Consider the following 21,098-nt stretch of genomic DNA (forward strand, 5'->3'; position numbering starts at 1 on the left):
GCGGAGGCATTCAACCTGGAGGCAGTAATTTCTGCTCACTGCAGTTCATGTGAAGTTAATTGATTAATAAAAATTATTGGTGGGTTATTTTTGGAAGCATCCTCACTTTTAGTGCCTGGAACATTTATGCCTAAAGCATCAGTCTGAGTCGCTTCTCTTCCTGTTTCTTTGTATTTTTGGATGAAAGTCATATGATGTTCTTCCTTCGTCACTGCATGGATCAGACTATATAAAGCACTTATGCAACATGTGATGTGACCTCTTGGTGTAGACTTGCTGCTAAGCTGAAATCCATGCACAGAATCCGTCTGAACTAATAATCTGATAAGGCAGCTCATATTTAACTTTTGATCACATGGGGCCGCTGTGCAGACCGAGCGCCTTCCCGTCGTCAGCGGGCACACAGACGCTGCCATGATAACTCAGCTTCACCCAGTCAGACCTCCACCTCTGCAGCTGTGGCCATGGTGGTGTGCTGCGTGAGGTGGAGGCAGCTAACCTGAGTCACTGAGCATCTGTCCTGCCAGTGTTTTGTTGATCTGATTATCAACACTGAGGGAGTGGCGACTCTACCTGCCATAATGCTTTTCTCTTTCAGTTTGCTCACCTGAGAGGTTCATGTGTACACAACACAGACTCAGGGAAGAACAATAAAAGTGATTCGGCTGTTGCAGGTCCCTCGTGGTTGGAGATGAAGAGAGTAGACACCACACAAAAGTCAGTCTTCTTTTCAATACTGAGCATTCAGAAACTTCAAGCTCATTGATGTAACTAAACCACAGTGTATCCACAGTGTGTAATGACTTTAGCCATGCTAGCAGCTCAGCTCTTGTGATGGAAGTATTGGTCCGTCACTCCCCCACTTTGGGCCAATCTGAAACTTTTCTTCTCAACAATTTATGCTATGAATTTCACTATGTGTTTCCAGATTGGGTGGGTAAAATCTGTTTGGGGCAGCTTGGGCCATTTCCCCAAAAGAAAACTTTATTCCTGTTTAAATTGTTTTTCACTTACAAAGTCATAGTGTTATCCAGATGCAGGTATTTGAGCCCAGGCAGATTATATAATTTAAAAAATCAATGAAAATGACTTTAAAAAAGCAAAAGTATTATAATGTCAATGAAAAAAATAAATCCTCTCCTGAATAGAATTAAAAAAAATGACTTTTATAACCCATACGTTGGTTTCAAGCCAGGATTTGAGTACTTACAGTCAGTCAAATATAAAAACATCCACTATATTGACTGGGACAAAAGTCTCTTCAGACATTCATGGTCCCCAGATGATGAACCCTAAAGACTTTGATGATCTCCTGACTTTTCCTCTTGCACCACCATCACGTTGATATTAATTGTTATGAATGATATTTCTGGATAATTACTGTATGAACTGCCATGAAATTTGGCTCAAACGTTCATGCCTCCAGAGGGTGAATTGTTATCAACCTTGGCTCGAAATTATTTTAGTACAAAACTACCAAAAAACAAACATAAACTAATGATATTCTCATCATCTTGTGCTGATTAGTAAATGTTAGCATGCTGACATGCTAATATAAAATGGTGAACATAGTAAATGTTATGCCTGCTAAACTTTAGCCTGGTTATATTTTCAGTCTGTCCCAGACCAGTTTACTGTGAGCTTGAGTGGTATTTGCTCTTCACTTAGTCGGTTAGCTAGCATGACTTTTGACCCTCAGACACATTTTATTTATATAGGTGTGTCACATTATTAGCAGTATCTAAATACTGTCCTCAGTTGATCATCCAGTTTGTATTTACATATTTCCTCTGTCATTGTGTGGCTGCTGAGACTGTTGGCATGACAAACGCCCACATGAAAAAGCGAGATGCCCAGCTGGTACATATTACTGCATATCTTCCTCATTACATCGGCTAAATGTGGATGCTGAGTTGATGACAGACAAGAGGCTGTTCATCATCAGATGACTTACGGCTACAAATATCATTTGATGTCCTCACAGTGTTGCCATGTGTGCCTTTATTTAAACAAACAAATTAAAGAGTTTTTACCACTGTTGACGTCATAAACTGTAGATATGGAAGTTATAAATGACAGGCCCTAAAATTAGCCTGTGAGTGAAGTAAATATAATTAAATACAGCTTTGATAGTGCCATCGTACGAACAGACCCTGTGAACAATGAGTTATATATTTTTGTTCAGACTCAAGTGCAGCCACACAGCCATAAACACAACTCAAGCATGAGAACAGCCTTAAGCACTGTTCATAAAGTTTACACCTAAACAGACAGAGGTGCATCGCCTGAACAGGGACTTGAACCCTGGACCCTCAGATTAAAAGTCTGATGCTCTACCGACTGAGCTATCCAGGCTTCAAGTTTTATCACCTGTGGTCCATGTCCAGGAGTCTGTGCATATTGACAAACTGAAACACATGGATCTTCAGTGGTTATCATCAGTGATTAACTTATTTACACCACGTTTTAATCAAATATTACTCAAAAAAATCTGTGATATTTTTACCACAAGATTTGCTTGGAGAGAGTTTTACTTCCTATAAGTTGTCTAGGTCTTTACTCTTCCCTAAGGACACCAGTAACATTCCCCTTTTTTTGGTTTGTTTGTTGCTTGTTCATTCGTTGATTATTAAAAATCGAATAAATAGAATTTTTTTTTAAAAATGTCTGCCATATGATTAAAATCTAACTTTTGAGGCTACTAATGTGGGCTCTAATCCCCTCACTACTGCAACACTGGCAATTTAGCTTTAGTCCAAACTTCTAAAACAAAAGAGACATAAACAGAAGTAACATACAGTTTATAATATGAGGAGAATCCACAAGGCTTTGGCTGTGAAAAATACTGTTTTAATATCCTTACAACTGTAGTCACTTAATGCATCGACAAATTACACCAAATCAGTCAGATGTGGCGAGATTTCACTTTTAATTCTGGATGTAATGTGTTCATTTTTATTTACAGTGTGTAACAGCGATGATCCATCCAGTTAATTTGATTACTGCTCCTCGTTGTTTATGACATGATCAAATTATATCAGTTTCATCTGATCTAAGCTTGTTTGAACAGAGTCCAACTACTGATCCCTGTAGTTTCTTTGCCAATCTGCTTTACTGAGCAAAGTTAAACAAGGACAAGTCTAGCAAAGGAGGAGGAGGAGGAAGAGGAGACATGCCAGGACTGACCAGCTTTTACAGTTTTACTGCTGCAGCTTTGCTTAGAGTATCTTATTTTTTAAGAATAAAACATTTATATAACTTGTTTTAGATTTGTACCTGAAGGCAGAGCTCCGTTTCTCCAACCCTCTGAGATGTAGTGAATTAGATTTATAAAGTGGCATAAAATGAAAAACACAAGCAGCATATTAATGTTGTATCTAGAAAGAACAACTACATCAGAACTGAAATTTACTTAGCTACTTTTAACCTCTGATAACATGAAAATATCTTCTGAAAATGAACTGTTAGTTTTGGGTTTACACTCTTTCTCAGCACTATATTAATTTTGAATGAACTCATATGTTTTGTTGCCACGACATTCACTGTATAATCAAATCGGTGGAGTCAGATTCAGTGTGTGTCAGTATCATAAAGTGTCATAACCTTCCTCCATGTTCGTCGGGGTTTGGATTCTTCCTCTTCTTCTTTTTCTTCCTCTCTCTCTGTTGGGTTGTGGCTCCCCCTTCAGTGAGAAGTAGATAAAAGCTGAGTGTCTTCAAGGAAATCACACTGTCAAAGTATAAAAACATAAAGAGGAATTGACGTTAATTCTGGCTGCAACAAGGACAAACTGTGGGTGAGCAAAGTTAAGATACAAGTACAATTTAGTTTGCACTTTTACTTTCCATTTCGTGCTACTTTATACTTCTACATGTTGGAGGAAAATATTGCTGTTTTTACTCCACTACATTTATTTGACACCTTTAGTTGCTGGTTACTCTACAAATAAAGATGATGATTTGAAGTTATTCTTAAAACCTTTGAGATATTGATCATTTATGGGTTTTCTGTTACATTCATGGCTTGTTATTTTTTGGCTTTCAAACATCCTGGCCCTAAATTACCTGCATTGTTATCAAGCACGTTAAGAAAATACAAACATCCACTGTTATTGTAGTAGTAAACGTCCTTTGTTTTATCCTCTTGATCGGGCCACAGCTCACTGCTGTATTTCCTACCCACTGGTCTAAATCATACCACGGCCTCATGTGGTATATTTGGCCTTTTTCACTCCTGCCATGGATATTTTATGGTCACATTAGCTGTTGTCATTAGTTTCCTCTGCAACCTCACGTACAGTTTTAAAGAGGAGGAGTGTGGCTTATTGTGTGGTGCATTAAGGCCACATAAAGCCTTAGAAAACACGAGCATGTTGAGCTTTAACTAAATTTTTTATTATTTTAAATTGAAGTTGGGGTTAGGATGAAGCAAGAGACACCTTTAAAATTAGTTATTTTTCTCAAATTGACTATGAAATCTGCCATTACTTTGAATTTGTAGCTTTCTAGAGTTAGAAAACTACTCTCATAAGGCAGAATGATTCATCTAAGTGTTCTCAGGGTATAAAGAGGAATAAATGAGTGAGGAAACTCTGAATAACTCGTGTTTACAAGGACATCTAGTGGTTTCAAGTCAAGGGACGAGACTTCTCCATAGAACAAAAGGGCTTTATTCCACAATATAAACTTGTAACATCTTCAGCTACCCCACCCCCCACCCCCCCGAGTCCCTCCCACAGTATCCTTTACGGGGTTACATGCTGTGGACGTACACATCAGCAGAGATATTTATCCTTCGGCCTGCTATGTTTTCGCCTCCACAGCAGTGAACCGTTCACCTCGTGTAGCTTTCTGTACATCACACCATCGCTAAAGCACCAACACAACTCAGCCGAGATCAAGCCATTTAAAGTCAATTCAGACAAAAATTATTGCTCAGATAAATAAACCTATTCTACAAAAAAATGGGAATAATTATATTAAGATGCATGTACTAAACACTGGATTTCAAAGAAAAAATGTTATAGTAATTTTCTTTTATGGATAGGGGGATGAAAACCTTGATGTCTGTCCCCTTAGCTCTGGTTTAACATGCAAGGAGGTTCCAGAGAAGATAATATTAACCCTTGATTAACCCTCTGTACTGGGTGCATCGTGTTGTAAGACTCCTTCCGCCAATGTAATGGAATCCCATGCAGCACACTTCACATCCTGTGTTTTGTTTTCTTTTTTTTCCATTTAGACAACCACAAACAATTCATAGGAAGAAAGAAATATATATAATATATATATATGTAAAAATACAAAAAAATAACTCAACATTATAGTTCTGGACAACAAGTCAAAGAGGAGATAGCACCGTTGTTACAAAAGGGTTGGACAGACGGGACAGGACAGTGGGGTGAGGGGTGGAGAGGGGTCGGGGGAGGGGGTACAGGATCAGTGACACATCCAGACTGGTGGCTCCAATAACGGGCTGACGACAGACAGACCTCCTTCAGAAAAATCTCTTCATTTTCTCATGTGTCCGTCGTTCAGTGTACACCTGACACAAATGTAGTCCTCCTTCTCCGCCATCTCGGCCGTGACACCGACACAGACTTGGTGAAACCACTGGTTGCAGCTGCCGTCACATTGGACCCAGTCCACCTGCAGGAGGAGATGTTTGATATTGTGAACTTTTTCATTGCGTATTTACTTGTCCAGCGACATTATCCTTTCCCTATCTCAATTAGAGTCAAGTTTCTGGCCACCTGATGAATGTAAGTCCAACATTCACTCTCTTTCAGCTCTGATTTTGGCTGCCACTGGCTCCCGAAGGAAATTTCTGACTCTTCAGCTGCTAAACGCTCCACTATGTCCACATGTCTTTCTGCTCTACCGTGGTTTTTAGAGCCTCTACCCTGAGACCAAAAAACAAAAAGCTGAAATGCTCAGGAGAGCTGTAGAGATGAGTGCTTCACCGTGAGTCGTCCCTGGTGATTAGTTTGTATAAAAATATTGATTATAGCCACTTTAAATAATTAAATCAGTGTCCTACAGTTCTCTCTTTGGATTAAGCACCAAGTGAAACTCCTCAAAAACAGGTAATTTTATTCCAGGGTTTCTGAAGCATTCACCAAATTAAATTAAAGACTTTTTCAAACTGTTTTAGTATCAAACAGAATGTACACAATTAGCTTCAACATTAAAACCACTGACAGATGATGTGAATAACATTGATCAGTTCATTACAATACAATGTTCTGCTGGGAAACACTGGGTCCTGACATACCACCCACCTAAACATTGGTGTAGACCAAGCACTCCCTCAGAAATGACTCCAGGAACAAGACAAAGAGCCCAAAACACAAAGGATCCTCTGCCAATGTCCCTTGTCAGACACCACAGGACACTCTCAGGGGTCCTGTATCTATGCCCCGGCGGGTCAGAGCTGTTTTGGCAGCATGCTGGGGACCCACACAATATTAGGCAGGTGCTACAGATGCTGGATCAGATTGGGATCTGGACAATTTGCTTGGTCTACAACAATGTGTGGGTGGGTGGTACGTGTCAAAGTAACATCCAGGTGAATGTCAGGACCCAAGGTTTCCTGGCAGATCATTGTGTTGTAACAAGATGGTCAGTGTTATTCACTTCGCCTGTTAGTGGTTTTAAAGCTGAGGCTGATTGGTGCAATTAAACACTTGTTTCACAGTCGTACGGGTTAAAGATTGAGAGAAAACCAGTGGGGACAATAAGACCAGCAGACCTCCTGGCCTATTATTATATTATATCCCCCTAACCTGGAAGGTAAACTGTCCTCTGCTGAGAAAAGATGAGGTTTTATTGTGGCCTTGCAAACAGTTTTCTCACCTCGTCTCCCTCCGGCAGCTGACACCTCTCTGCTGGACACACAGCCATTTCCTCATCAGAGTCGTCAGACTGGGAGAAATCGGAGCGCGGGGAGGACGAAGTCGAGGCTGGTCTGCGCTGCGGGTTCTTCTTGTTCATCTTCTGTCTTTTGTGAGAGTGTTTTTTGTCCTTCACCCTGCGCTCTACGTCTAAACCTTCCCTCTCCAGATGCCGCTTCACTTTCTTTTCTGAACCGGGCATAGTTTCCCTCATGGCGTCGACACCATCCTGAAAACAAAAGCAACATATATTAAACCTGATGTCGAGGCAGTTACGATGTGTGTTGTTTTCATCGATTCCTTTCGTTTGTACCTGGTTCAGTGGCAGATTATTTCCCTGAGAGTTGAACTGCATGTGTGTGTCACAGTCTGTGGACTCATCCTGTGGTGGCAACATGCATCTGTTTGTGTGCTGGCTGGTGGCTCTGTCCAGTAAAACGTGGTAGAGGCTCTGGACCTCTGGCAGAGACACCGGCAGCAGAAGCCCCTCCACCATCAGCTCCTCCAGCTCCTGACTCAAGCCTGTCACAAAAGAAAAATATGCAGAAAATGAACAATAATAATCTGAAATGGAACGATTAACCACGACAGAAGTCCTTTACGATGACACTAACCCTGCAGCGGTATGCATCTCTGCTCGGTGTAGAATACAGTCTGAGCATGGCTTGTCCTATTCCACTCTGGAGTCAAACATGGAGCCTGTATCAAACACATAAAATCCCCAAATTAACATTAAAAGAATACGTTCTCAATGAACTGCAGCAAAAACTGACACAAGCTGACGATGAGCGACCTGAGTGTTGTTCTGAGCGTCATGGCTGCCTGACACCCAGCAGGTTAGGGTAGGGGGAGTTCCCGGTCTCTCTTCCAGCTCTGGTAGGCTACACGTCTGTGAAATCTCATGTGCTCGCTGCTGCCAGTCAACTGTCCTCTCAACCAAGTGGTGCAGAGCGTCGCCCTCTGGCAGGCGCACCCCTATGCGCCGCAGAGACGATAGCAGCAGGAGGACTTTGTTCAATGGGGGTTTTTCTGATTGCTGGCACTGCGGACAGAGCCACGGCTGTGTTTCGCAGGAGTCTAACGCGTCTCTGACACACACGCTGTGGAAAGCATCCCTGCAGAGTTCACACTGCAGCATCGCACCCATGGGCGCCTTCTGACAGACACACACCTTTAGGTCCATACAGTCTGCTGTGGGGAGGAGCTTTGACTCATTTGCTGCCCTGAGATTAGAGAAAGCCTCCATCTCCCTCACCCGCAGCTCCTCCAGAGTTGCCATCTGGTGAAGAAAATAAAGACACAGAATCAGAGCAAGTCTGTGAATGTTTGGCAATTACCATCTACTAACATAGTCCCTTATATATTTATCTTTGAAGGCGACTTTTAATGTACAGCACTTACTGCAGAGGTAGAATCCTTGGTCTCTGAAAGCGCTTTTTCCACATCAGTGAGAGTGTTGAACCTTGGTGTTTTCTTTTTGTTACTTTTAGGCGATTCTTTCCCTTTCTTGGCCTTCCTCTTTGGAGAACCTATATTTCCAACTTCACATCTTGGACACAGAACCTGTGACGAACAAAATAACTGTGAGGTACAGGCAGAGTAAAGAGGAGTAAAGGCCATTGTCCATCTGCTCATCATCTGCTCTGCTATCTCTACACGCCAGGTCTACTTTTGCTAAAGCAGCTTGAAGCCATGATTTGTAAATGTGTATATATTCCCTTAAGATGAATATTCAATGACACGTTTCCTTCGTTTCTGACTTTGCCTTAACACACACACAGCAATGTTATCTTCTGTGTTTGTAATCAATGAGACAGAGGGAGAAAGAAAGGAAGAAAGTGAAAGCGAGTAGAAGGGAGTTTCTTCAGCCCTGCTCTCTTAGATATTAAATAATTTGTTTTGATAAAGGCAAACTCATGACATAGTTGCTCTCATTTGCATATTTTTCTGCTTCTGTTGTTAATGAGCAAGAAACAGTGATTTAATCATGGCTCATTAATTCTACCAGCAGCAGTCATTCTCAAGCTGCTGCCTTGAATATCAAATCCTTATTTTGTTATCATTGCGTGCTATGTGATCGGCTTTACTGAGTGATCACAGAGAAAGTTGGGTGGTCTGTTGTTGACTGTTTTCAATACTCTTGTAAAACACAAAATATGTTGGTAAATTAACTCCAAACTTTGTTAGAAATGTGGTTGCTAAAGGACGGGTTAAATATTTCAAGTGGATGTTCAACACGATGTGTAGGATTTTTACCTCCAGTAAGGTAAGAGTTGAGTCTTTCTGAAGGAAGGTTGTAGCTGCAGATTCTTTCCATTCCTGAACTTCGACCATTAAAGACTCCAGCTTGTCTAAAGGTTCCAGGTGGACTTGAATGGCTTGTCCTCGTAGCACCATGTCAGAGAGGCTGTCCACCATCGGTACACAACCACTGGCCTGAAATAAGCAGATCATTTCAGTATTACAGATCAACTCACAAGGAGAATGACATCCACTGATATCTCCCCCCATAGTCATGAAGTATAATGAGTGCCCTAACCTGAAGCTCCTCAGCTTCCTGAAGCCACTCTTGGGCCTTTCTGATGGTGTCTTTCAGGAGCAGACAGTTTGGGAGGTAAGCGGGGATGCCAGATGCCTTCTCAGCAGCAGCACTAAGAGTCTCTATGGAGTGTGGTGGTCTGGTGGGCAGTAAAACACAAATGATATAGCGTGGGTAATAAACGTGGACACAGAACCTGCATCATCTCCAAGTTAACAACTATCTACAACAAAAGCTGCCATTGTCATTTTCTTCTTCACAGCAAGCTTTTCTAAACAACACAATCAAAATGTCGAACAAATCCTGTCCACAGGATAATTTAAAATTGGATGGAACATAACCTAAAGTCTTGAGAAGTGTCACACATCTTGGGCAAAACACTAAAAATACATTTAAAAACAAGATTTTTAATACTGTGAAAACCCAAAATTCAAAGCTGCAGTATCTAAGCATGGTGAAGGAACATAACATCTAAGCCTCGACTTGAAATTAGTTTTTTTTTTTTTCTGATAATGGAGCAATAAAAGAGATGCACATTCCTGACAGCCATGCCATTAAAAGCCTTTGAAAAGCACTTGTGACAGTTAATACTGAACAGCACTGAGTACCAATGGAATGAGGGCAGAACTAAACATGATGCTCACTTTTTGTTGATCTTGTTGAATATTCTAGCAGCAGCATTTTGCACTAGCTGTAATTAAAATGAAGCAAAATCAGGAGCACTGACGTAATATTACAGTATTCAGTTACAATCAGTCAGTGCAAATACCTGGACAGAAAGTTAAGTAAAATTACAGTTAAGAAAAGGTTCGTCTTTGGATTAAAGCTACAATTAACAGAGCATGACAATGTCTTCTTGCTGATGCTTTGGATGTTTTTTTGACCCTATGTTTTTTCTGGATCGGTCAGTGCTGCCCTCACCTGGCTTTAAGGAGGCTGCTCGCCTTGTCCTCCCAGTGCTCGGACACGGTGAGCAGCTCCTGAAGACGCGCCATGGCTTTCTCCACGGATGGGTGAGGCGACAGGCCGACTCCCTGGTCGATGAGCCTCCTCATGGTCTCCAGAGTCAGTGTGGCGGGCTGGGCGCTGGCCTGCTGCACCGCCTCAAGCCAGCGTGCCTGCTCCAGCCTCACTCTCAGGCGAGGCAGCTCGGGCAGTTCCACGTCAAAGTCAAAGCTGATGTCTAACAGGCTCTGGATCTCAGCGACGCGGGGGACCTCATCTGCCAGGACCTTCTCGCTGTGCTGCTGGAAGTCTTCGATGCGATTCAAGAGTTCCTGAAGGAAGACATTAATCCAAACAGACAGGTGGTTGAAATTAATGGATTTGGACATCTGATTTCTGTGTTAATTAAAATCACATTCATCATTATTACACAGCAAACTGTAAAGTTGTTATGGCCGGATTTTAACCCTGAGCAGGCTGCACCCGAGCACATTTAAAATTGAGCTGAATTTCTGTGAGATTGGTTGTCGATTGAAGCTCAGTTTGAGGGGGTCATGATGCCTGATTGACTGTCTGATCAACAATCTGGCTGTCAGATGAGCGGATGGATTTCTGGCAGGTCTGAAATTTTTGCTGTCTTGCAGTTTGAGCAGTTCCATGTTTTGATCTTCCATATGGCTGCTGTCAAAAGATCCGTGATGAACTGTAGTGAGCTTATGAGGAAGGAAGGATTTTACAAGTGGACATACAGAGAGATGCCAGCGTGACAAAGTAATGTCCCAAATGATAATAATGAATGTATCACAGTGGCAGCAGGACATCATAAGAATGCACAGTGTTTGTGCAGCTTAGATTAAAACAATTTTATTTTCATCTCCTCAGCCTACCTTCAACATGGGCGCCTGGGGGAGACTGCAGGAGAGGTTATACAGCTGCCTCACAAATGAACTCAGCTCCTCCACGGTCAGCTGGCTCCGTGATTTCCCACTGCCGCACCGATACCTGTGGGAGGGTGTCCAGTGAAGGAGAAAATGAACCCCATTAAGGCATCACGGCTGTTTCCTGACAAGGAAGGCAACGTGAAGACGACTAATCTACATGCATATCTGCTGTAGTAGAGCATATTAACGCTACCTGGTCTGCCTCTTGCCGTTCAACAGCTGCTGTGCCACCGAGGAACACTTCTCTGCATCTTGTGTGACCAGACGTAGCCGACGCAGCAGGTCGTTGTCGGGGAACTGCTTGGACTCTGATTCAGCAAGAAGGCCACGAAAAACTGGCAGGCCTGAGGAGAGAACACCTGATTACTCACAGTCTGACACATAAAGTAACACTCACAGTTTAAGCAGCCTAACACATTGCTGAGCAGTCAGTGGCTTGCTGCGTCCCTTAGCGCTTGTTTTTCATCATCTTTGGTCAGTTGTTCTGTAACATTTGCAAAGAGGACCAAGCCACTGGTTTTACACAGCTCAGTGAATCCTGTGTGTTCATAACTTACATGAAAAACAACCACTTCCCAAGTCATGAAAGTGATGCAATTTTTAAATGAGTTTTTCCTACCCTCCAGGAGCCCTTTGTTTTCAGTTCATAAAATTGACTCAAAGACAAGGCTTAAAACATCATAGAAGCAACCCTGCACACGCTACACTCTGTGATCCACAACACAGAGTGCTGCTATGACATTTTAGGATCGAGCAAGATCGAGAAGAGCAAGGCAGTGATGCGGTGGATGAACCTACATAAAGTATGTGTGACGAGCCACCACCCTGAGCTGTTCATCCCTCCTAGCTACAATGTTTTAGCCTGTGGGGTGCTCCATGGAGCATAGTCTGTCTAATCAGAGCTACGACTGATCCAACATGGAACCACACAGGGAGAGAAGGTACAGTAGATCTCCATCATGGAAATGAGTCCCACAAGTAAAGATTGTTTTATGAGCAGGATCATAATTACTGACAGTTCGCAGATTCATGTTTTGGCAGGCAAAGCTCTAAATTTTAAGGTGGGTGAATCACCTTAAAACATTTCATTTTGAACATTAAGACAATTCGGCAAAATGTCAAAAATAAAACATGTCTGCATGTTTTGAGACATCATCAGCACTAATGGAAGGTGTAAGCAGATCATAGTTATTTGGCTTACACATGTAAAAACACTGGTATCTTTAATGCTTTGTTTTCTTATTTGCGGCTGCTGCTTACCTCTTTTCTTCTCCAGTTTAGCCTCTAGAGTCTCAGTCACACGGGAGGCCCATTCATCATAGAGCTCAGCTCGCTGCTTCACAGCGTTCATCATGGGGAACAGCTCGTCCAGTGTGAATCTGTAACTGCAGGAACAAACAGAGCGCTGAAGTTACGAGGTACACGGTCGTAATGAGACACACAAATCTACTTCAGGAGAGTTTTCAGTAATAAAATGTATATTTTCCAGACACAATCATTATACTCATGCATTAAGTAATCTGATCTCTGCACACGCAGCCTGTTAACTGCCTCTGAATCAGCTCCAGAGGGACCTACTTCAGTGTGTAGTTGGTGACGGAGCAGGAGCAGAGGTCGCTGATGTGGTACAGACAAACCAGTACTCCTGGGCTACAGGGACAGGTGATGGCAGACAGGTAGCAGGTGGTCCTGCACTTAGCACACTGCCGCTCGTCATCCTGGAGGTGATCGTATTTGGCCTCCTTGCAATGCAACACCCCCTGAAGGTGTGAGACAACAACAAAGGTGTTGAAAGCAAATCCAGGTAAAGCACAACACAGTGAACGTGTCTGCTTGGGTGAACATGATATCTCTTTACAAGGCTATCCTACCATTTTCTTCACTTTCTCTCGCAGTTCCTGCTCCTCTCGGATCATGACGACCATGTCCTTATGGACAGCAGAGGCCAGGACCATATCGAGTGTGTCTGCTTTCAAGGCCATGTTGCACACCATCTCATCATGGGAGAACACATTGTAACGGTGTAGCATACGATAGTGGTCAACACACTGCCTGCCAAGAGGCATCTGGTATCATAGATAGGAAAAAAAATTGGGTTGTAAGGACAGTTCATGTCGGGACAAATCCACAAAAAATACAGGCAACATTTTATTTTACAGTTTCTGCATTTTCCAACTAATTTCCCAGAAACTTTCAAGATTTTCAAAATATTTAGCTGATATTTAGCTGTAAACTAAGTTAAGTTAATGGAGAAAGTGTTAGTTACTTTTGTTATTGCTCGTTATATTTGACTTTTAAAGAAAAAAATAGGAAACTATGTAGCAGGTAATTGAAAAATTGTCCATAAAATGACATCAAGGGCCAAGTTTTCTAGAAAGACCAACACAAATGAAGTGATGCATACCCAGTCCACGGTACAGAAGTTGACTGCCTCAGCAAAGTTGAAGCCCTGATTGAAGCCACTGTGGTAGGCTCTAGGAAACGTGATGACAAACTCACCAGCACACTGGTTTGTTCGGTAAATCTGAAGCAGAGGGGAGACAAAACAAGATGATTCACGTTCTGGGTAGAAAGACCAGCTGCTCATTCATTAAAGGATCAGCTGTGTGTTGCTGTGAATAAGGAACGGAACGGCATTAGTCCGTGTGAAAGTGATATAAACACATACTGGGACTCCGTGGGCCATCAGGGTGTTAGGGTTCATGATGGTGACCAGCTGGTGCAGCAGGTCTGGCTGAGACTCGAACAGCTCTGGGGCCAGTTTCTTCATCACCTCCTCCAGCTGTTCTGCCGCAAAACCAGGAGCTCCGTACCAGGTTTTGGGTTCTCCCCTTGAAATAAATAAAGTATACACAGGAATTTAGTTCTGCAGAGCCAAAAATGAGGAGGAAACAAAGTCTAGACAAGATTTTACAAAGAAAACCAAGAAAAGTAACTAAGCCTTAAGCATCATCATGTTTTTTTTAGTACCAGTGCAGGTAGTTGATGGAGTAGCTCCAGTGATCCTCAATGTGCCAGCAGAAGGAGGAGAAGCACATGCCAACATAAAGCCATGGCAGTGTCATCCCACAGATGTCAGCTGTCACATGAGTCAGTACAGAAGGATTCATCATCGCCAGGTTGTTGAGGTTCCAGCCACAGTTGAGGTATTTCTGCAAGAGCGGGCGACACACTCAGATCAATAACACAGGAATTACTGGGAAACATACGGGTTATGTAACTTTATGATCGACTCATGCTATGACTGCTCTGAGGATTTGAATGCCTTATGTCAGGGGTGTATTCACAGTGTGTGGGGATCAGATTACCTCATCAGCTGGGGAAACCTTTAGCTTCCCATTTGGGATGGGGAACCCGCTCCCAAACTCCTTTGAGGCGATATCTGCTCCATATTCTACAGTAACATCCTCGTCGATGGCTCCGACCAAACGCCAGAACTCCTTCTCCACCAGCTCTGTGGGTACCATCTGTGAAACATATGAATGAAAAAGACGTTCAGATGTAAAAATACTCACACCAAGAGAGACTGACAGATTTATTCTGAAATCTTTTACACTTACATGAACTGGCATGTTGAAGTAATCAGATTTGAACGCATCAGCCATTTGCCCAAATGCACGCAGGGAGTAGTCCCTGTATGCTTGTTCAAAGCCAAATGCCTCATGAGGTTTGTTGCATTCCTGCGTGAGATTTTAAAAAATCATCGAACAAATATGTTAAATGTGGTTTTAACACCTAATAGGACTCATAGACATTTCTAGACTCTCTGTTAATATGATTATTTTTGTCTTTTAGAGATAGACAGGTTTGTTCATTAATCAAGAGCCGGTTTGCAGTTGATCCTCACCTGAGCCAGACACTTGGGGCACCTCCAGTCTCCTTTGGGGACGTCACGTAAAGGAGGGATCAGGCAGAAAGTGTGATAACTGTCGTCACAGCCGTCACACAGCAACAGACGGTCTTCATCTCCCCCACTGCCACACACCAGACACACAACCAGATCCACCTGGAGAACAAAGGGAGGACTTTGTAATTAATTGTGCTGTAATAAATCTTCTATTCAAGAGAGTTATAATGCTCAGTTTTTGTTGAAACTGTTGTAGTGATGTTTAACTGTATTGCATTGTACTGGGGGTGGGGGGTGTTCTGTTATTTAGCCTAGCCCAATTTATATAAAAGGAGTGGACAGAATAATAAAATCATCTGTCTGTGTAATGCTGTGCTAAAACTGAACATTATAACTTTCACAAAAGAAGGATTTGTTGCTGCTGTTGTATTAGACTGCATTTGTTTTAGCTGTGTGTACCCGGCTAACTGAGAGTGTTCTAAATTTTATAATGAGAATTTCCCATTTTGGGAGCAGTAAGCTCAAGTAATATGATAGTTAAGACATTTAATTATATATGCCTGGTAGAGTCTAATGTTAGTTTTGTTATATGTTACTAGCAGAGGAAGACTATAAACAAAGCAAATGGGATGCTATGAGCAATAAACTTGAAATTACATAGTGGAAAAAGGAAATGTATTTTACTGCACAGGGTTAATGTTGAGTGACTAAAGCTGAGTTTGGACAACAGATGATTCATTAGCCTGACTAGTCAATTCATTTTTGATTAGGAAATTCAATTTCACATACAAAAGACTTTTCTACTTACTGGACTTGGAGCAATTGGAGGGATGAATTTCTTGTACCGTGACTTGGATTTGTCAGCTTCAATTATTGGTTCTTTAATTTCAACTGGTTCCTGTTTCATTGGAATGGGAATCTCCTTTTCTGCAAGGCAACAGGAAACATTACAGACACTGTTAACCACTGTTGCCACAATTCTCAGAAGAAGAATGTGTACAGTAAATACAGACCTTTTAATTACCAATCCTCCATGTAGAATTAATAAGCAGTACATAAACATGTAACAATTTGTTACACGTTTCTAATAAATTATACTGTAGTTGTAAGCAGATGTTTTTCGGTGTACAGGTGTATTACAAGTTCATATGGATGCCTCACTAGTTGTAGTTGTTGAAAAATGCACTAAAAAACACTTATCTCTGATTATAATGATATTATAATTAGTTATAAACATTTATTGAATGTTTATATAAATTGTTATAAATGCTACATGGTGAGGGTTAAAGTAAAGTGTTACTCTAAATAGTGTACATGACGTCAGTGTAACTATTTTTTCACTCTGGGATGTAGAGTCTGACCTGGTTCTGACTTGGCAACAAAAGAACCCATCCTCCTTCTCAGGTTTGGCCTGCTGTCGCCGAGCTCACCTGGTTCAGTCTTCACACAGATGGCCTGGGTAAGACGAAGAGAGAAGTGAAACTGCTGGCAAATCAAAACTACTAAAAATGATGACGTATGTGGAAATGTGTGGAGAATAGTGAAGGATGAAGTCTGTGCTGCTGGTTTCAGGACAGTTAAAATCAGGTGTGTGTGTGTGGCTGTGTTCGACAAACACCCACCTCACACTTCATGCGTTTAGCTCTGCGAGCGCTGGGGCAGTTGTCAGGCGACTGGACAGGCGGCCTCTGAGCCGGGTCCTGCAGCTTGTGCTCCTTGGTGTCCACGCTCTCCATGGTTCCTGTGCTCTCCACCGGCTGGACTGGCTTCTGAACACACTGAGGAAATAATATTCCATTTAAAACCACAGCTCGCTGGTAATTAAATCAAGCTTTTGTTTGCCTAACTGGAAATACTTGTGTGCTCAAACTCAGTGAGGGAATGTTACATAGAGCATTTAATATGAATTCGGAAACACAATCAAGATAGATTTAACTGTCAAAAACAAGAAGTGAGAGCGTACCACAGTCTACATGTTAAAAGGGATCTACTTGTGTACTAATTACTTCCATTTATCAGCAGTGATAAAACAGATAAACAGAACAATCCTCTCCTCTATGAAGTGTCAGCAGCCACCACATGTGGTTGAACGACTGGGACAAACTCTGTCAAAGGTAGCTGGTATCAGTATGGTTTCAACTTAAATATCAAGAAGACAAAAAAGGCCATAAGAAGGATGTGGTTAGTTACAGCCTGTCGCCCCCAAAACAGTAAGGGCAGAAACTGAAGAGAAACATGCTGAACCAGAAGGACAGACAGATCTGAGCTGAGGCAGTGGAGTATAGGTTAATATGTATCAGGTGTTCAGGAGTTACCTTTGAGTTTGCAGTTTAATTAATTATAGTAGCAGATTTTCACAAGGAGAGAAAATCTAGTACAGCATTTTAACTGATATATAACTATATATATATGTAACTGCTGACTGTTTGTCCCGAAATACATGTTAAATGTAGACTGACACGTAGAGGGAAACATAAAAATAAAACAGTTCTAAGACAGGGTTAAATTCACAATGTCATTGACTGCACATTATACCGATACGTAGGAAAGAAAAAAAAAACAGTCCAGCCATAGATAAACATGCATTTTTTTTGTTAGCCGAGTGGCCTCGTAACCATGACAACAAACATACCTTTTCAAGTTCAGGATCAGCCTCCAAACGCATCAGTTTGGAAGCTGTCTCCGGTGCCTGAGGCAAGAGAGAGCTTGGGTAATTACACAATTTAGGGTGACCTGTCCGAGAGGTCACACAGTACCAATCCAATGACCTTGGATGAGCTCTCTTGCAAGATATTATGGGATATTTTGGTGCGATGACTATGAAATGACACAGCTTGACACCAGACAATAAACTCACACAGTATTTTAGTTAAACAACAGAGTTTAAAAAAAGGTAATATCTAAACTTTCATCTCTAAATAAAATATAGCATAAAACATAGATATAAGCTGTAGTTCAACACAAAGAATTCATATCCTTATAATGCTTTAATTTTTTGATGGTCTTAATAATAATAAAATCTTTTGTAGGACTTAAATGAATTTGTAATTTAACTTTGTAATTTTTAAATAATTAGCTAGCTGAGCATTATTAGGTCTTTGTTTACAGATGAGCCACCCATTCTTGTCTGCATGACAGCATCTCTTTGTGTGTATCATCAGGAACAAGATGTGCTTTCATATTGATGCAAGTGTTCAACTCACCAGCAGGTTTGCTCCATTCTGAAAGAGATTGTAGGGATAGAGGATTTTCTCATAATGCCCTCGCAGGTGTGAGCCGACAGCTTTGCCAGGGGCAAAGCCCATTTGTAGTGCAATCTTGGTCCATCGCCTGTCCCGACAGACAATGTCAAATCCACCCTCATCTGCTACCAGCTGAAACGACAATGATGTTCATTAATGTTGTGAGTCGGCTGACTGCATTTTAAAATAAATATACAAGTAATACGCAGTGACATCAACTATCAACCTTATTTAGCTTATATAGATCCAAAATCTTCCTCTCCACGTGAGGAATCTTCAGGGCACATCCCTGCAAATCCCAAAATTTGGCAATCTGGTCCAAGAAGTTGAGCTTAACTCTGGTCTGTGCCTGAGAAAGGACATAAGCAACAACAACAAGGTAAATTTCAACCAAGTGATGAAATTTAAGGCATTCAAGGAAGACTGAAACAATCACTGGAAAAATATGATATGGATCGGCCAATATTTATTCATGGTCCTATTATTTAAAATAAACAAATGCAGTTTAAGTTTAATTTTTCAAGTCTGGATTAAGCAACAATTAAGCCTCATAAACATCTTTCTATATTTGCAATTCATCCTTTGTTACATAACATTATTACAAAGCATTAACAACATTACTGTTCTCTGTAGCCTGCACAGGCCTATAATTTAACATGGCGAGTGGGGGGGTGGGGTGTAAATTAAATATACAATTCCAGAGTACATTTCAATTTACATAGGTATAGTCAAATAGTCACTGATACAATCTGACTAACAAAACTCACCTCCAGTTCATTGAGCCTCTGGATCCGAGGAACAAAGTGAAGTCTGTCCACATCGCAGGCAAACGGAGGCTGCCAACCCTAAACAGCAACAAAAATACACATGATGGCACATGAAGGTCATCAAAACATGTAGCCAAGACAGTCTGATTGTGACTTTCATTCTTGCATTAATATATCATATTTGCAGTCTGTTTTTCCTTTCAAGACTGTCCATTTGGGTCAATTGTTTTTCAATGCATAGATCCAAATTTCATAATTTTTCATATTCTTTACCCACAGAACTAAACTGAAATTATGTAGATAAACAAAGAATGACACAACACAGTCGCAGGTTTTTAAACTGATGTTCAAGAATCAAGTTTGGCAGTAAAAAGTGAGGCCTGTTGATACTGCCAGAACACAGTGATCCTTTTCAGTTTATAGCTCACAACACCAATCAATATTTGTGTCAATACCACAAATGGCCTAGCATGCATGTACATTGATAAAACTCTATCATACAAGCAGCAGAGACCCAAATTCTTGTTTTAAGTCAGTAGCCAACATCCCCCCACTGGCATACAAAATGGCCAGATGGAAGACTCACTCACCAGCCCAGCTTACCACAAAGCCAACATGGAGGACAACACCCTACAACACAGGCTCATACATGAACAGTGGCTCATCTTCAAGTAACTTAATTTATAATAATGTGCAACACAACTGTAACTGTTGTGTAATGTGGCGGGTTGGACCACAACTTCAAAAGTCACAACTTGTTATTTGGCAAGAATAGTGATCTTTGTGATTAAATAACCCAGTGAATTCTTGCCCCAAGCATGAGGTATTTTATTTGACACTTAGAAGATTACGATTATTCAGCCTGGCTCATGAAGCAAAAACACACTGCCTCAGTTATTCATTAGATAATACCAGTTTGACCGAGAAGTGATGGACCACACACACACACACATACACTGAAGTACACTGAGTGACCCAACTGCATCATGATGCTCTTCCACAAATAATCCATAATTAACTGCGGGGCTGTCAGGACGTTTCAGGACAAAAAAGGGAAGAAGATGTGTTTAAATTCGTGTTTATCTTATTATCATGTCATCATGGTCTTCTACGCAACCGAATGGCTTCCGCATAGCCACCTATGTCAACGCCGTGTGCTGAATTATGACAGGTTGAGCTGTTAGCTGTTAGTTAGCACACAAGCTAAGTGGCTCAATGACCGGACCACCGGGGGCTTTGTTGACACGCAGTGGGAACCACAACTACAATCCACTGTTAACACACCAACATGTCAATATTGCAGTCACCGAGCCCAAAGTCGGCCAACAGAACACGACGTAAATAACCACAAATGAGAGCTTGCTAGCTGTGGCAGCACAAAGAATGAACATAGCCGTGTATCCGCCATGTTGAACAGTCCCTTTAAATCCCCAGGTCCATCTACAACCGTCTTAACGGTCAACTAATTCAGCATCCGCGTCGGTTTTATCGGCTTTTAATCGCACTCACCGGGGGCGGGCGGACTTTGCAAATGCCAGTTTTTTCGGCGATGGGACGGATCTTATTAATGAAAGCAAAAGGATCTCCAAATTCTTCCCAGCTGGGCTCGAAGACCGGGCACTCCGGAGGAGGCTCGAACTCGTCCGGCCGAGGCTGGCTCATCGTTTCGGACCGACCCGGTGGAGGCTCGGACAGGACGGGTCACTGCTTCTCCCAACGAAAAAAAAGTGTCGAGGTGATGCGGTTCACCTGGAGTGTTTTTTTTTCCTTTTTCTCGTTTTCTTAAAAAAGCCCCGTTTGTTCACCGTCAGACTCGGTGGCAGTCAGTCGACATCAACACCAGAGGAGGCAACACACATACACACACACACGTACGCACAGTCTCGCACACACGTACACACACTCACACACACATACACGCACAG

The 21,098-nt window shown here is 41.8% G+C and overlaps 1 protein-coding gene and 1 non-coding gene across 3 annotated transcripts; both read right to left on the bottom strand.

Annotated features, from left to right (window-relative positions):
* Positions 1 to 2,282: 2,282 nt before the first annotated feature.
* On the bottom strand, positions 2,283 to 2,355 carry trnak-uuu (transfer RNA lysine (anticodon UUU)). The gene has a single exon. It is a non-coding gene; the product is annotated as a tRNA-Lys (tRNA).
* A 479-nt stretch (positions 2,356 to 2,834) lies between these two features.
* kdm5bb (lysine (K)-specific demethylase 5Bb) lies at positions 2,835 to 21,098 on the bottom strand. Of its 2 annotated transcripts, XM_018687356.2 has the most exons (28): positions 20,683 to 21,098; positions 19,174 to 19,251; positions 18,633 to 18,755; positions 18,368 to 18,538; positions 17,797 to 17,853; positions 16,787 to 16,942; positions 16,526 to 16,619; positions 15,973 to 16,091; positions 15,165 to 15,323; positions 14,878 to 14,997; positions 14,626 to 14,784; positions 14,288 to 14,469; positions 13,986 to 14,148; positions 13,722 to 13,841; positions 13,189 to 13,383; positions 12,896 to 13,077; positions 12,578 to 12,702; positions 11,511 to 11,661; positions 11,264 to 11,378; positions 10,353 to 10,708; positions 9,432 to 9,570; positions 9,149 to 9,328; positions 8,294 to 8,455; positions 7,686 to 8,171; positions 7,507 to 7,591; positions 7,206 to 7,414; positions 6,855 to 7,121; positions 2,835 to 5,648 (listed from the first exon to the last, which is right to left on the bottom strand). In XM_018687356.2, the coding sequence occupies exons 1-28, from the start codon at positions 20,833 to 20,835 to the stop codon at positions 5,511 to 5,513; spliced, it is 4,644 nt and encodes a 1,547-aa protein (XP_018542872.1). In that variant the 5' UTR covers positions 20,836 to 21,098; the 3' UTR covers positions 2,835 to 5,510. The 2 variants fall into 2 exon arrangements, with proteins under 2 accessions (XP_018542872.1, XP_018542873.1); XM_018687357.2 differs by lacking the exon at positions 17,797 to 17,853.

This window comes from Lates calcarifer, linkage group LG6 (assembly GCF_001640805.2).
Source record: "Lates calcarifer isolate ASB-BC8 linkage group LG6, TLL_Latcal_v3, whole genome shotgun sequence".
In the NCBI taxonomy this organism is placed as follows: Eukaryota; Metazoa; Chordata; class Actinopteri; family Centropomidae; genus Lates; species Lates calcarifer.